The sequence below is a fragment of the Arxiozyma heterogenica genome (genome assembly GCF_036370985.1).
Source record: "Arxiozyma heterogenica strain weizmannii chromosome Unknown scaffold_5, whole genome shotgun sequence".
Lineage (NCBI taxonomy): Eukaryota > Fungi > Ascomycota > Saccharomycetes > Saccharomycetales > Saccharomycetaceae > Arxiozyma > Arxiozyma heterogenica.
In genome coordinates, this window is record NW_027042658.1 from 579,307 (window position 1) to 596,294 (window position 16,988).

At 29.5% G+C, this 16,988-nt stretch overlaps 3 protein-coding genes across 3 annotated transcripts; all 3 read left to right on the forward strand.

Annotated features, from left to right (window-relative positions):
• Positions 1-7,474: 7,474 nt before the first annotated feature.
• On the forward strand, positions 7,475-8,410 carry PWA37_004093 (reverse transcriptase family protein; the record flags this gene model as incomplete). The annotated part of the gene is made up of 1 exon (XM_064860596.1): positions 7,475-8,410. The coding sequence occupies one exon, from the start codon at positions 7,475-7,477 to the stop codon at positions 8,408-8,410; it is 936 nt and encodes a 311-aa protein (XP_064717613.1).
• A 258-nt stretch (positions 8,411-8,668) lies between these two features.
• PWA37_004094 (uncharacterized protein) lies at positions 8,669-10,495 on the forward strand (the record flags this gene model as incomplete). The annotated part of the gene is made up of 1 exon (XM_064860597.1): positions 8,669-10,495. One exon carries the CDS (start codon positions 8,669-8,671, stop codon positions 10,493-10,495), a length of 1,827 nt encoding a protein of 608 aa, XP_064717614.1.
• A 1,768-nt stretch (positions 10,496-12,263) lies between these two features.
• On the forward strand, positions 12,264-16,589 carry STH1 (RSC chromatin remodeling complex ATPase subunit STH1; the record flags this gene model as incomplete). The annotated part of the gene is made up of 1 exon (XM_064860598.1): positions 12,264-16,589. One exon carries the CDS (start codon positions 12,264-12,266, stop codon positions 16,587-16,589), a length of 4,326 nt encoding a protein of 1,441 aa, XP_064717615.1.
• Between the last annotated feature and the right edge of the window lie 399 nt (positions 16,590-16,988).

Genomic DNA, 16,988 nt, shown 5'->3' on the forward strand with positions numbered 1-16,988 from the left:
ACTTCTAAAAGATTGGTAATGAGATGTTCTTTTGTAATTACTTTGAAGTTTTAAAATATTTTTTCCACTAGATAAACAAACACAAACAGCAATATTTATTCAAAATTATCTTTTGTTTGCTTTCTTTTTGAATCCTTTTTTTTTTGATCTTCTTTTTTGTGTTCTTCCGTAAAGTATGATTTCAAATTTAAAGATTTTTTTATGATTCTAAATAATTATTTGGATGACATTAACTTTTATTCATAAAAAAAAGGAGAGTAATTATTATAAATTTTATTCTTTTTTGGGTTTCATAAAAATATTAGTAAAATCTATTCAGATGTATTGTGATGTAATATTTTCTCTTTTTCTTGTCATGAAAACTTAAAAATTGAAATTGTGACTAAATAAACATATATAAAATATCTTTTAATGTAGAAAAGTTTGTATTCTTTACTTTTACTGTATAAAATTACATGTTAGAATTTTCATGAATAGTGATATTAAAATAATAGAAGCTTTATAAAACTTGAATACTATTGATGTATATACTATCTGATATTATGAAAAATATTACTAAATCTAGAAAAAAACCTGGATTGTTGCATGCTTTCTAATTATTTTAGTCAAATACATTAGTTTAGTGTAAAGTAAAAAATCATTATTTGAAAAAGCTATGCAGAAAATTGTATGTTAATTTATTTATTTATTTATAATATCTACTTTATTACTATCCAATTTTTGCGCTTTGCGTTAAAATGAAAAATTTGTATAATACTAAAGCTTGAAACAATATTGAGAACGTACAGAACAAAAATTAGCAAATATCGAAATTACATTGCAAATTTTTATTTAGTATCTTTCCATAACATGATTTTGTCTTTTTATAAAATAATTATGGAAATAAATAATATCATAGAATACGAAATATTCTATATTAAAAGCTGTTCTTTTCTTAAACATAATACCTGATATAAACTATCATATACTACGAAAATACATATTGTCTGATATAAGTTATTTAATAGTCACATGATAAATATTTTAAATTAAATGTTTATTTTATTTATTAGTAAATAATAAATAATTTTTATTTTCCTTAGTTAATATTTTGTATAAATAATCGTATAATATTATTAAACAAAATATATTTTCGTTAAAAAGTATATTTATATTGATGATATTTAAAATTGGTTTTTGTGAAAAGAAATGTTTGATCATCACATGATACGAATTTATATTTCATTAATGATATTGTTTAAGATAATTGAAAGTGTGTAAAGTTTTTAATTATTCTGAAAATCTCTTTTTCATGAAAATGGATAGATAATGTTTTTTATACAAGTTTCTTTATCACATCATAATTTATGAGTTGTATCCTAACAACAGAAATATTTATAAAATCTATATAATACTAGCATATGTACTATTTAACGTTATGAAAAATACCATTGTGTTCGGATGGAAAACATTGTTTGTTACAAGTTATGAATCCTAATCGTGGTGCTTGTAAATTTACTCACGCGCTAATGATTTATCAAACTACTGATTACGGAGAATCAAGTAAGAACAATTTCTACTTTCTTCTTTTCAATTGTTTAGTAATTATTTCTAGTCTGAACATAACGATATTATTAATCTTGTCAACAGTGAAATTCCTATCGCACATATTCTTAGGTAGTTAATCCATATGTATAGTTCATTTTTACTCGGTACCCCAAGATTAAGTATTTATATTCCAATTAAAGATTCTACTGAAAATTACTAAATTGGGTCAAGAACTTTACTGGTACATTTCGTTAAAAGTGTTATTCGAAGACGTTTTAAAAAAATATGGAATTTTTGCTGAATATTTTCAGGCTAATCCTTGAAAGTTGTTGGCACTGAGAGTGCTGCTATTGAACAGTTATGTTGCAACTTTTTACCATAACTAAGCATCTTAATTAATTTAAAAATTACACCAATTTAATGAAATGATTTGATCAAACTAGAACAGAAATATTCTTAAAGTTTCATATAGACACCGAATTTTATTTTAGCAAATTACATCACGATTTTCAAGGTTTTTGATAAGTACTTTTTAAGTTTATTATTATGATCGGATCATTGGCCAAAATTAAAAAAAAGAGAAAAATAGTAATAAAGTTTTTTGGCTGCATTAAGGAGATGATCGTTAAGTGAAAGGATATTTAGCTAGTAGTATTGTTAATTTGGTCCTAGTATGATTAAATATTGAGCTAGATGAAATATCGAACTTTGTTAGGTTAGTTAATCATGCAAATATGCAAACTTTGACAATGAGAATAATGACTTTTGGTACTGAGATAGTGGATACACTATTCATATTAGAGGTATAATAAAATATTTAAGAAACTTGAATTGAGGTATAGTTCAAATGTTTCTGGTTTGGCTGTTTTTGTTAGTACCATGTGGAAGACAGAATAGATATATGTATATTTAATGCATTGTTGGACTCATTTTCTCAGTGTGTTTTAGTTTCTATTTCAACAATTGCTCCTAAACCTAAATGTCATATAAAAATTTAATAATAATGATGCTTATCTAATATTATTAAGAATTAAAGTATTTAAGTATGTTAGGAAAATAGGTGTTTCAAGGAACAGTTTTTAAGAAGCGTCGGTATATAGTCCAAATGATATTTCATTGTGAACTGTTGACCTTGCATCAATTTTATCAACATAAGAGACTAATAAATTTAAAATTTCTTTTATTTGAGAATATAGTTTTGGAAATATGTGGCATGCCAGAATTTGTCATCCTAGTTATGCTATTTATAAAACTCCTGCAAAAATAAAAAGCCTATCAATCCTATCAATTGGTAATGACACAGTGGAGTTAATTTGCTTATTATCTAAAAAAAGATTAGTAATAGTCATAGTTATAATCGAAAAGCATCTATTTCTTTTAAACTAATCTAGAAGAATATATGTGGTGATTTTAGATATATCGACTAAGTAACCAGTAAATGTTTTTTGACTATCTCCGATATATTTTTTTCTTTTTGTTATGATGTTATTGCTTTAAAGTTTATATCTCAAACTATTATTAAATTATTGGATTGAATCCATTAGGTGAAGAATTTTTTTTATTATGATAATTATGAAGTATTTTATGTACATACTAACAATTGTAGTGAAATTATTGGGCAAGTATTAAATAATTATTTTTACTGACTGTAATATTATGTTATTCTAGTTCCTAAATTGGTGCAGTTGAATGTGTTCCAGGTGTGCTTCAAAATATATATATATATTTTCTATTGGGGACCACATTTCCCTATACTTCTGATCAGAAGCCTTGTTATTTGATGTTTTCCTACGGAATAGAGCTCGTATAATCAGTTGTAAAAAAAAAATCCATAGCTACATCTTTCTTTGAGTTATTGTCATGCTAGATTCCTTTTTACCTTTTTTGCATGTGTTATGGCAGAGTATGATTTATCCAGAAAGAGATATTATATATTTTCGTTTTTTATAAATGAAAATAGTAAGGAATCTAAGTTTTGATGAAATTCTCTTCTCATGATCCAATATCGAAGAAATTCGTGATGTTTAAGATTTTGTTATAGATATAATATGAGGAATTTCGGAATTTCCTGGTAATCTTATAAGTTATTCTGTTAAGTACTTCTGTAAATCTAATATTTGTGTAAAACTATTACCAGGATAAGATAGTAAGTATAAATATGTTTGAAAATTAAATAGCATTAGCTACGATTTAAAACTCTCATTAATATTATGGAACAGTGTAAAGAACCTATTATCTAAAGATACAATTATACAAAATAACAAAAAGTATTGAAAGTTGACACATCTTTAGTTGCATTGTATACCTTTGATATATTTTGTGCTTATGCTTTAAACATTGAAATTCGTACAATTAAAGAGTATTTATAGAAAACTTAAAAAATGAAGAACTTAGGTTCAGTAAATAAATATTTAGGCTTAGACATCCATCAAATCGAAAATATTAATTTTATTTCTCTAGCAGATTATATATAGAAACGAGCTAGAGAATATAAATTAATAGATGTCCATTTACTCTGCATTTTTTTATAAAAGCATACTAACTATTATCGTAAGTCATTTTTCTTTAGAGATATAATAGCATATTAGAGTTTGGTGCAGATGTTAATCTCTACATTTAGGACAGTATAATACAATGTTACTGATGTGGTATATTTTCCATTTAGAGTTTTAAAAAAAAAACTTAAGGACGTTCGTTGTAAGATTGCTAAAAAGGTATTTGATTATATTTTTATTTTGAAAAATTAAGAGATTATGTACAAATAATAGGAAAAAAATAAGATCACTACGTTTTTCAAATACCTCCTATGTAATTTGGTTAAATAGAAAATTCACTTAGGAGTATATGGTAATGAATTTCATTAAATTAATTACTTAGTATTCGAAAAGGAATTTGTGTATGGGTATCTTTATTATCTGAAACTAGAATTGTGGTTGTTGTTGAAGATATAAAAGAAAATAAAATAGCAGGATGAGCTATTAACACACATGGATCTAACAATAAAGCCATATTTGTCTTATTTTGACAACATATTCGCATTAAAGTTTGTAGATCATCCTGTGTGTTATTCTGACACAAACCATATACTTTTGGTCTGTAATATAGAATAGAAGACTTTTCCTATTAAGTATATAATAAAAAAAGAATCAAAAAATTCATAACATTTATATATTGCTAACATATATACTACAAGAAATTTTAGAAAATATTACAGAATGTAAAAAAATTCGGAGAATTAAAATGCATTCCTCGATTATTCTTTGTGTGTAATATGTACCATCTTTTGGTCTATATTGTATAAGCAAAATAATTTGTTTGTTATTATTAATCTATACAAATAAGTTATTTTATAATATTACACAATAATATATAAGATATTAAATATACATCATTTTAACTTTTGTCTATCAATAAGGTTGAATTTGTTTACTAACAAACTTGTAATATTTTTTGTGTTAAGTTTTTTTTAATTCAGTATTTTTTATATAATTCAAAATATTATATTATTGGATATTAAAGTTTTTTTTTTTTAATGTATAATTAAGCTATTTTGTATATTATACTTTATGTTAATAACAATTGTATATTACAAACCGTAAAAATTAAAATCGTATTTGAATATTAAAAATTGTGTTTTCTATTTTTAAACTTTTTTAATTAATATATCATTTTCTTTTTAAAACTTTAATAAGACAATCTGGTATACACAATATAGTTTAATTTTATATTAAAAAAACTATATAAAAATTCTGATAGTCTTCTCATTTTAAAAAAAATTGAAATAATTACTCACAATATTTGAAGAATTTTTGGTTTTATTTTCCTGATAAACAACGAAATGTAAACAAGTACATTTTAAAATAATTGCAAGAATTTCCTTATCTATCATATTTCTTAATTAAAATGACAAATATTTGGTTAAATTAAACAAAAGATATAAAAAAATAATCAAAATTTTGTAAAGTAACTTATATAAATATTTTCTGCTTTGTATATACTATTTTTATTTATAAATAGAGAAGTTTTGATCTTTCATATAAGTATAACTATAATTTTAAATAAAGCTTAATATAACCATCGGGTATAAATCTTAAATAAAATTTAGTAATATATTATAAGGTATTCTGTTAGTACTAATTTATGTAAGAGTTATTATAATACTATGTACTAAAGTAAATATTCAGGGTTTTAGTATTATATTTCTTTGGTTCTATTTTAGGTAGTTTTTATAATGTAAATATTTAGTATGTTTTTGAATTAAGATATTGTAAGAATCAAAAGATAACAAAAGCTAATTGTTAATAAATGATTACAATTTATATAGAAACCTTATATATATTATATTGAATCTTACATCAAAATGTTTAAAAAAAACTTTAGAATATAATTAATATTTTTCTTTTCATTTAAGAGAGGAAAATGTGTCGTAAGTGCCAAATGTACCAAAAAAGAACAGAACAAACTACTTATTTTTAACTTTTATATTAAAAATGAATCTAATATATATCATATATAAACTTAAGAGAATCAAAATTAAAGGTTAATCATTCAACATTTATAATTTAATATTTTTGTTTATGTAAAAATATCATTCATTTTTTTTACACAATGATCAAATCTACAAAAATAAACTGAAAATATAAATTGCTAGTGTTTTTGAAATATAGATAAAATTGAATTCCTAAATAAAACATATACTATTAGTTACTACTAAGTTTTCCTTTTACAATAATATAACTATTTTTGGATTTCATTCAAAATTGGCACATTTACTCACCACTTTCTTTAAAAATAGGATGTAAGAATTGTTGTATACTAATTGATATGATTCATCCATTTATATACAACAACTCTTACATTTGGTAGACGTCTTCATGGTTAAAAGATCCAAGTACATTATATTGTTTTATCCAGAAATTACAAATTTATTCATTTATTACATTATCCTGGAAATCATGGATTAGAATTTTTCTTAGACAAAATTATGGAAGAATATAGAACGTCTAGGAATTCAAATTCGGTGATGAGGGAACTACAAAAGTTAAATTTGGGCTATCCCGAAGATGCTGATAGATTTTTGACAAATTGACACGCTTCTTTTGCAAATAAAACTGCAAGTGAAATAGGTGTTAGTTTAGCTTTGAGTCGTATGAGTGAAGCCAATACCACTCTTATCGAGACCAACAAATCAATGAGGACAATCGCACAAGTTGTTGCTTGGGTTTCGAAGTTTTCAAAAACTAGAAGAAATCGAACAAGAAACAGTGAACAGATTGGAACCATCGAAGGAAAGAAAGTCAACAAGAAGCTTAGAGGTTTTAGATGCAGATTATGTAAAACCAACAGACATTCCTTCATTCATTGTCCTGTAAGAAAGACGAAGAAGACAAGTACCGCCCAAGGAGACCAATAGAAATTAATCTCCAAAGAGTTAAGTCTTAACGCAATATACTGTTTACAAATATCAAGTAATGACGAAGCTAAGTTAGGTCCAGCTCCGGCAACTATTGTTAAGACAGAATTAACAAAATTTATGACTATTATTGATACCGGATCTACTGCAAATTTTATATCTAGTGATATAGTTAAAGTGTTACATAGGAATAATAATATATTTAACCTACAAGAAATGAAACAAAGTATTCGAGTAAACATTACAAATGGTTTTCCTCTTTAGGTGAAACAAATTGTCTCTTTCTCTTGTCCAGTTAAATCAGAAGAAGTAACTCTTACTGCATTTATTACAGAATGGTTACATCGAGATTGTATTTTAGGTGTACCTTTTAAGGAACAATATAAAGGTATCGCTATTTCAATTATTTCTAGGAAGGTAAATTTAATTCCTTATTCAGAATATATTGAAGTTATTGATGGCGTGCATGCTAGAAGATTATCACAAAACTCAGACATTCATACTGAATTGTTTTGGATTGCAGCACAGTCGAATATGGAAATTACAGATCAGTGGACAGGCAAGGCTAAAGATATTGAAAAGGAATTTTCTGATGTCATAGTTGAAGAATTACCTGACGTACCAACGAATCCAGGTAGGATTAAACATACGATAGAGTTGAAGCCTGGGACAGTTTCTACCACTCATCGTCCATATCATATGAATATATCTGATAAAAAGGAGTTGGAAAAACAGTTGGATGCATTATTGAAAACTCAACGAATTGCCCCTTCAACTTCACCTTTTGCTACCCCAGCACTATTTGTCACCAAAAAGGATGGCACTAAACGATTATGTTGTGATTTTAGAAGTCTAAATGACGCAGCTATTAAAAGTGAATATCCTTTGCCAAAAATGGATGGGTTGTTTGATCAGTTAGTAGGCGCTTCCCACTTTTCCCAGCTAGATCTAGTCAGCAGATATCATCAAGTCGAAGTTGAACCGAAAAATCAATATAAAACTGCATTCATTACTCATGAAGGCCAATATATTTGGAAAGTGATGCCATTCGGGTTCACCAATGCCCCTTCCACATTCCAAATGTTAGTGAACGAGACCCTGCGAGAGTTAATAGGTAAGTGTGTTATAGTTTATTTGGATGACATTTTAGTGTATTCCCAAAGCGAATCAGAACATGTACAACATTTGCGTGAAGTTTTTAAACGTTTGAGAGACCAAGGCTTATATGCAAAAAGGTCCCAAACCAAACTATTTCAATCTTCAATTAAATTCCTGGATCATCGAGTGGATAAAGATGAAATTCACGTGGATGAGTCTAAAGTTGAAGCTATTGTACAATGGCCAAAACCTATAAAACCTAAAGAGGCTTTGAGTTTTGTAGCTACGTGCTCATTCTTTCGTCGTTTTATCCCTAAGTTTGCCAAAATTAGTAATCCATTATATGAATATGCCAATAGGAAAGTTAAATGAAATGTTGAATGCGATTGGTCATTTGACGAATTGAAGCAAAAGTTGACAACAGCTCCAGTGTTAATTCCTTTTGATAAATCGAAAGATATATTGGTTACTACTGCCGCATCAGATTTTGCAATCGGTGCTGTCTTGGAACATGTAGATGCCAAAGGTCATTCCTTAGGTGTTGTTGCGTATTCAAGCAGAAAATTGCAAAAATCTCAATTGAAGTGGCCCACAGGAAAAATAGAAGGTTATGCCATATGGGTTACTCTTATGCAATGGTCACATTATCTGAAAGGTAGACATTTTATCTTGAATACTGACCATGAGTCCCTAGAATATTTGCAGTTAAAGAAAGACAGTAGCTTGAAAGTAGGCCGTTGGCTGGATGTATTTGCTGCTTTTGACTTTGAAATAGTATACATTAAGGATGAATGTAATAAGGCTGATGGCTTTAGTCGTCGTCCTGACTTGATGAACGTCAAAGAACAAGGGTTGAGAAAACAATCCACAGACAAATCAAATATTCAACCCAGCCAGTTACCAGGTGAAGTTAGTGAAATTCCAGTAATTAATAAGTTTATAATTGAGGACTATAGTTATGACACATATCTATTTAGTCTGGAAATTCCATCACAAATTGCAGTAATAAATCAATTGTCTCCTGAATATGTCGAACTTTTAAAGAATGAGTATATGAAAGATCCCGACTTTAAGATAATTTATGCAGGTTTATCCAGTAAGAAGAATCCTATTCCTCATTCGTTAGATACTATAAGTCAAAAATATAAAGTCATTGACGGTCTTTTATATCATGGTTATAATGAATTACCGATTGACAAGTTATGTATTCCTGACAATGAAATTCGTCGAGAAATACTGCAACTAGCTCACAATTCTCCTGCAGCCGGTCATGGTGATGTTTCTAGAACGTTGACCAATATCTCACCTCATTATTATTGGCCAAAGATGAATGAGTCCATACGTAAGTATGTGAAGACATGTGATAGTTGTCAGAGATCTAAGTATAGGGCCGGTAAACAATTTGGTACTTATATGCCATTAAGTGTTCCCGACGAACGTTGGAGAAGCATAAACATTGATTTTCTTTCAGGTACGGAGCCCGATAAGAAGACTAAATGCGATAATATACTGGTTGTTAGTTGTCAGTTGAGCAAGATGTCACATTTCATCCCTTGCAGAAAGACAGCTAAAGCGGAAGATATCGTTTCGATTTTTTTCAGAGAAATTTTCCGATTACATGGAATGCCTCGAGTGATTATCTCGGATCGAGATAAAATTTTCACATCAACGGTATGGAACATTTTCGCTCAGAGAGCAGGCATAAAACTTCAAATGACTATCAGTCACAATTCACAAGGAGATGGTCAAGTAGAGAGGGTCAACAAAATTTTAGCTGAAAAGATCACTGGTGCTTTAGCTCCTCACTCTAATAAATGGGTTGATATTTTGCCAATGGTTGAGTTTGCGTACAACAGTACCTATCAAGCAACCATAAAGACTACTCCATTTTTAGCATGCTATGGTTACCATCCTAGGTTTGTTGGAATTTTAAACCCATTGGAATCATCTGTACGGAATCCTTTAGATCAGCCATCGTTACCTAAATTTGCATCATCAGAAGTTGAGAGAATTTTGAAACGTGCCCATCGAATCAAGGAAGTTTTAACACACAACATTGCTGAAGAACAAAAACGTCTGTCTCTACGTGCAAACGCCAAGTCATTACGGCCCACATTCGAAGTAGGACAAAAGGTTTTGATAAATAGAGAAGTATATCAGAAACCACATGCATGTGACAAATTCCAATTTAAATGGTACGGCCCCTTCCAAATCATCGAATTAAGGCATCCTAACGCAGTTCGGTTAGCCTTAAACCAAGATACAGTTAGACATGATGCTTTTAATGTCAGGTATTTGAAACATTATCATGAACGTTTCAACGACTACGGTCATGTTCCTCCCATGGGAAGGGAAGAGATTATGAAAAACATCGATCAAATTGCAGGCTTTAATGATATCCATTTTGTGAACAACATGGTTATGGCAGATGTGGGATGGAAAGACTGTGAACCTTGAGATACAGTCAAGCTTCCTGTCAAAGTATACGGCCTATGATACCCCCTAATCTTTACAACTACTGGAAACAACATATGTCACATAAACGTGAAAGAATAGATGATTGGCTAACCAAAAATGCCCACAAGAGGAAAGAGATCAAACGTAGAAGATTTGGTTAAAGTGGTGAGATAGATTACAAGAAAAGATGTTATACTTGTCTGATCAAATGTTGATAGTAGTTTTATTAGTTTTTACGCCATTTATGCTAGGTTCTTATTGTGTTTGGGAGAGTAGAGATGAACCAATTACCCACTCTGATACATTGCCTCGAACTCCATTTTATTTGTAAGACAACCACATAAATGTAGACAGTTTGTTATTTTTTCTAGATTGCTTTTCTACTATATGAAGTTCCTGAATTGTTTCATTTAGTTGTAAGTTTAAATTACTGTTGCTTAAGCCCAGATGATTAGTGAAAGCTACAAATCGCGTGCGCATCTGAGATTCCATTGAATCACCCAAATGATCATTCACCTTCGATTAATCTTAGATATGAAGGCTAGAGATTAGATACGTTGGTTGCAGCTTTTTTTCCAATTAGGTCCCTACTTCAGTTTTTCAGATTCTATCAGTTAATCACCTTCATTAAATTAATTTTTAATGAAGTTACTTAAGTCACAAAATAATCGCGACTCAATGATATTGAAATCTTGAAGGGAGATGATGTAAGGAACCTAACTGGAAATCCAGTAGATACGCAATTCCGAGGGTAACACCTGAGTGTCTAGGTGGAGGATTGGTACGGCCATGTGCGCAGCGGCTCGTATAAGGTATTGAATCTGATTGGAGGATTTCCAGGGAGTGAGAATTATATCAGATCTTGTCAAGAGGCCTTTGATTATTGAGAGATATGCCAGGGGTAATCATCTTATTTAAATACATCTTAGTAATGATATTAAGAGCTGCCTCTTAATATCATACAAGAACAACAACAAGATGAAGTAATACGACATCAGGGTTATTAATTAGTAATATATAGAGCCTACGTAAGGGTATTTATACTTATACTAATTGATATGATTCATCCATTTATATACAACAACTCTTACATAGGAATAAAGAAGCTTATAGAAAAAATACAATATTAGAGATTATGCAAATAAAGCTAAAATAAACAGTACCTACATTATATCATTAAATACGAGTTGTCAGTTTAACACAAATTCTCTCTTTTTTTTTTTTTGGGGTGGGGGAATTTTTGTCTAAAAAGAAATTTTTCATTTGAAATATGCGGAATGAAAAAAACCATCAAAAATGCTCAACTAAAATTTTTCGGAAAATAATTCCGCACATAGTTTCTTTTATCTTCCACTATCTATTTTTTGTTCGGTTTTAGAATAAAATTTCATTGTGTCCACGTACAAAAAAATTTTTGACTTATCCAAAAAGAAAAATCAAAAATACAAGAAAACAAAATAAAAGAGAATAAAAGATTCCTACAAAAAAATTTATAATTTCAAAAACAGATAGAATTGTATTTAGCCTTCAAAATATTGTTACTATTGAAGTGAATAACAATAAGTTTCTTTACAATTTACAAAAAGGAAACCGAAAAAAACAGAAAATAACATACAAATTCACTTTTTCATCATTATACACATTTATATATACTAAACTCATTTAAAGAAGGTAGATATCGTGACCTTCTTTTTTATATTTGTGTATATTTTATTTTTAAACATACACCTGAACTGTTAACAAAACAAAGATTATTGATTTAGAGTACATGCTAGAACAAACTACACCGGTTATAACTACTATTTCTGCAACCAATTCAGAACTCAATAACAATACTTCTCAAATAATAGAGGGTATTTCTGTTGACAATAATAACAATCATAATTTATCAAGTGATGAACAAATTGAAACTATCAAGAATATTTCCATCATCAATATTCCCAAACCAGAAACACTAGACCAACTAGATCAATTAATCTATAGATACAGATCCATATATGATAAAATTACAAGCACATTTCCATCTCCAAATGAACATCCTAATAATCTAACAGATATCAACACTAAAGAAAATAATGAGAATGTAAAACTAGAAATCAATGCAATTGAAAGAGTCTTAGAATCAATTTCCAATGATCACCAATATTATAAAGAAAATCTAGCTCATTTAACTAAAACAATGAAACAAGATGCTATTTTGGATGATACAGAAATTTTCAAAGAAATTTTAGCCCTGCAATTGTTAGAAAAAAACCTAGATATTCCAGAGGGGTTACTCGATATTGATGAAGAATCAACAAACAACTCAACAACTCTGAGAAATAATGACTTAACACATAGTAATTTAAATAATCTATCTTTAAACAAAATATCTATTTCACCTAATTTCGATATCACCATCAAAAATTTTGGTCTTGAAAACAAGTTTTTTAATAATAATAATAAATCTATACTAGGTCGTTCAGAAAATGAGGATATTGTATCAAATCAAATAGCTCAGAGAATATATGAATTGGAACGGTTACCAGGGAACTTGGGTACATATTCTTTAGACGATTCTTTAGAATTTTTAACCAAATATGATTTACCTACAAATATTGATAAATTAAAATTAAAAGCATTAGTTGAATTAAAATCTTTAAAATTGTTAACAAAACAAAAGCAACTCAGGCAAAAATTGGTAAACAATGTAACAAGTCAAGCGCACCATCTGATTCCGGAATTGCGTGATTCACCATATACAATGGCAGCTCAAAGATCAGTTCAAGTGAGAACCAAAGTAATAGTACCACAAACTGCAAGAATAGCGGAAGAATTGGAGAGGCAACAATTTTTAGAAAAGAGGAAAAAGGAGCGTACCATGCAACAACAAAAAATAAATATTCTGATAGAATATCAGCAAGAAAAAAGTGAAAATCATTGGTCATTACGTGATCGTTGTAATCATTTTGGTAAACTTTGTCAAACTACTCACACACAAATCGAGAAGGATGAACAAAAGAGAATAGAAAGAACTGCAAAACAACGTTTAGCAGCTTTAAAATCTAATGATGAAGAAGCTTATTTGAAATTATTAGACCAGACAAAAGATACAAGAATCACTCAGTTATTAAAACAAACTAATAACTTTCTGGATTCCTTATCTCAAGCCGTTAGAGTACAGCAAAATGAAGCAAAATTATTAAGGGGTGAAGAGATTCCAATTATTTCTGATGAAGAAAGAGAGAAAATTGATTATTATGAAGTAGCCCATAGAATCAAGGAGAAAATTGAAAAACAGCCCTCCATATTGGTTGGTGGTACTTTGAAAGAATATCAATTACGTGGATTAGAATGGATGGTGTCTCTTTATAACAATCATCTTAACGGTATTTTAGCTGATGAAATGGGTTTAGGTAAAACTATTCAATCCATTTCATTAATTACGTATCTTTATGAAATTAAGAACAACCCTGGCCCATATTTGGTTATTGTTCCCCTATCCACAATTACAAACTGGACATTAGAATTTGAGAAGTGGGCGCCAAGTTTGACAACTGTAGTATATAAGGGTACACCAAATCAAAGAAAGTCTCTACAACATCAAATTAAAATTGGTAACTTTGATGTTTTACTAACTACATACGAATATATTATTAAAGATAGACCTCTATTATGCAAACATGATTGGGCTCACATGATTATCGATGAAGGTCATAGAATGAAAAACACCCAATCGAAATTGTCTTCGACTATTCAGCGTTATTACAAAACACAAAATAGATTAATTCTAACTGGTACACCGTTGCAAAACAATTTACCAGAGTTATGGGCTCTACTGAATTTTGTGCTTCCTAAGATCTTTAATTCTGCAAAGACATTTGAAGATTGGTTCAACACACCATTTGCAAATACAGGCACTCAAGAGAAATTAGAATTAACCGAAGAAGAAACTTTATTAGTTATTAGAAGATTGCATAAAGTATTAAGACCTTTCTTATTACGTCGTTTGAAAAAAGAAGTTGAAAAGGATTTACCTGATAAAGTTGAAAAAGTGATTAAATGTAAATTATCAGGACTTCAACAACAACTATACGAACAAATGTTGAAACATAATGCTTTGTTTGTAGGAGCTGGTACAGAGGGTGCCACTAAGTCTGGTATTAAAGGTTTGAACAATAAAATTATGCAATTAAGGAAAATCTGTAATCATCCATTTGTTTTCGATGAAGTTGAAGCAGTTGTCAACCCTTCAAGAGGTAATTCAGACATATTATATCGTGTGTCGGGAAAATTCGAATTGTTAGACCGTATTCTACCTAAGTTTAGAGCATCGGGCCATCGAGTGTTGATATTTTTTCAAATGACACAAGTTATGGATATTATGGAAGACTTTTTAAGAATGAGAGACCTAAAATATATGAGATTGGATGGTGGTACTAAAGCTGAAGACAGAAATTCCATGCTTAAGTTGTTCAATGCACCTGACTCTGAATATTTCTGCTTTCTTTTATCAACAAGAGCTGGTGGTTTAGGTCTAAATCTTCAAACAGCTGATACGGTTATTATTTTTGATACAGATTGGAATCCACATCAAGATTTACAAGCCCAAGATAGAGCCCACAGAATCGGTCAAAAGAATGAAGTCAGAATTCTAAGACTGATAACCACTGATTCTGTGGAAGAAGTCATTCTTGAAAGAGCTATGCAAAAATTAGATATAGATGGCAAAGTCATCCAAGCAGGTAAATTCGATAATAAATCAACTGCAGAAGAACAAGAAGCATTTTTAAGAAGATTACTTGAAAATGAAAGTTCTAAGGACAATGATGGCTCCGCTGAATTAGATGATGATGAATTAAACGAAATATTAGCCCGTAGTGATGAAGAAAAAAAACTATTTGATCAAATGGATAAAGAAAGAATTTCAAACGAGGTTAAAGCCGCCAAAAAACTACATTTGAAGAAACCACTTCCAAGACTAATTCAACTGAACGAATTACCATCTGTATTTACTGAAGATATTTCCAAACATTTGGAACATGAACCTGAGGAAATGAACAAAACCAGAAGGACGAAAAGGGTATATTATGATGATGGGTTAACAGAGGAACAGTTCTTGGAGGCTGTTGAAAATGAAAATATTACACTGGAGGAAGCTATTGAGAAAAAGCGCCAAGAGCGTGAAAGAAGACAACGTAAGAAAAAATTAAAAGAAAAGAATACTGAAAACAAGCTTCCAGAAGATATGCCGCATATAGATAAAGAGATAGAGGAAAATAAAGAGGCTAACACAACAAATCACGTATCAGCTGCATCAAGCAAGGAACTTAAAGAAAAGGAAAATGTCGACCAAAAGATCCCTAAACAACCTAGACGTTCAACAAGACACAGATCTAAAAGAAAAGCTGCTGTCTTAGATAATGAAGATCAAAATACCCCCTCCGAAAAATTAAATGCTTCCTCTTCAGATATTGCTAATTCCGAAGAGATTAATGATCCTCAAGTCAAGAAACGTAAACTAAGAGTAAAAGTCAGCCTAAAAGGTGCTGAAATCATAGATGACATATCTTTGAATAATGAGGAACAAAATTCAAAAAAAGTAAGCAACCCCCCCAAGCCAGTGGTCAAAATTGTAAATAAGAAATGCAAAGCCAAGAAGCTAGATGATGCCAACGACAATAGCACCACTTCAGACTCAAAAAGTAAACAAAAGCAACCTCATGTTAGAGTTAAAGTCAAGGTTGTTAAGAAAGCTCCAACCAAAAAGGATATAAGATTGCTTGTGGAATCATTAGTTAATGAAATACGTAAGATCAAAGATGAAACAGATAAACATTTAAGAACAGAAATATTTGAGGCCTTACCTTCAAAGAAAGAATACCCTGATTATTATGAAGTGATTAAAACTCCGATATCTATAGAAAAAATTTTAAGTAGCGCAAAAAGACTTTCTTTTAAAACCTTAGAAGATGTTAAAGAAAAATTCGACATTATGTTTGACAATGCAAGATTTTATAATGAAGAAGGTTCCTGGGTTTACAATGATGCCACTATATTAAAGGAATTTACTGATAAATGGTTCACTGACCATATAAGTCAAACAAAACCATGACAGGGTTAAGTATTTACTTCTTAAGTTAAGTATAAACGACTAATCTTTAACCTATTCTATACTTTGTTGTTTAAAGACTAAAAATCATAATTAATGTATACAGTATATAATCATATCTATAAATAAATGAAGTCACATAGTTACTCTCCTGCATTTACCTTCAATTGTTTTTGCTTAAAACAATAAACTGTAGTAAGTACAAGACATTATTTATTCTTAGTTGAAAGGAAATGATTCGTGTGTTGTAATTTCTTTTTCTAGCAAAAATTACCTTTCTATATTTTGTAGAGGAATAGTTATTATCTCCGCTACTCCTGTTGATCAATGCTTCTATTAATTTTGGCCTTTGTTTTAGGAACACTCCCAGGGCTTTCTCTCCCTTCTTACTATCTCTTAGAA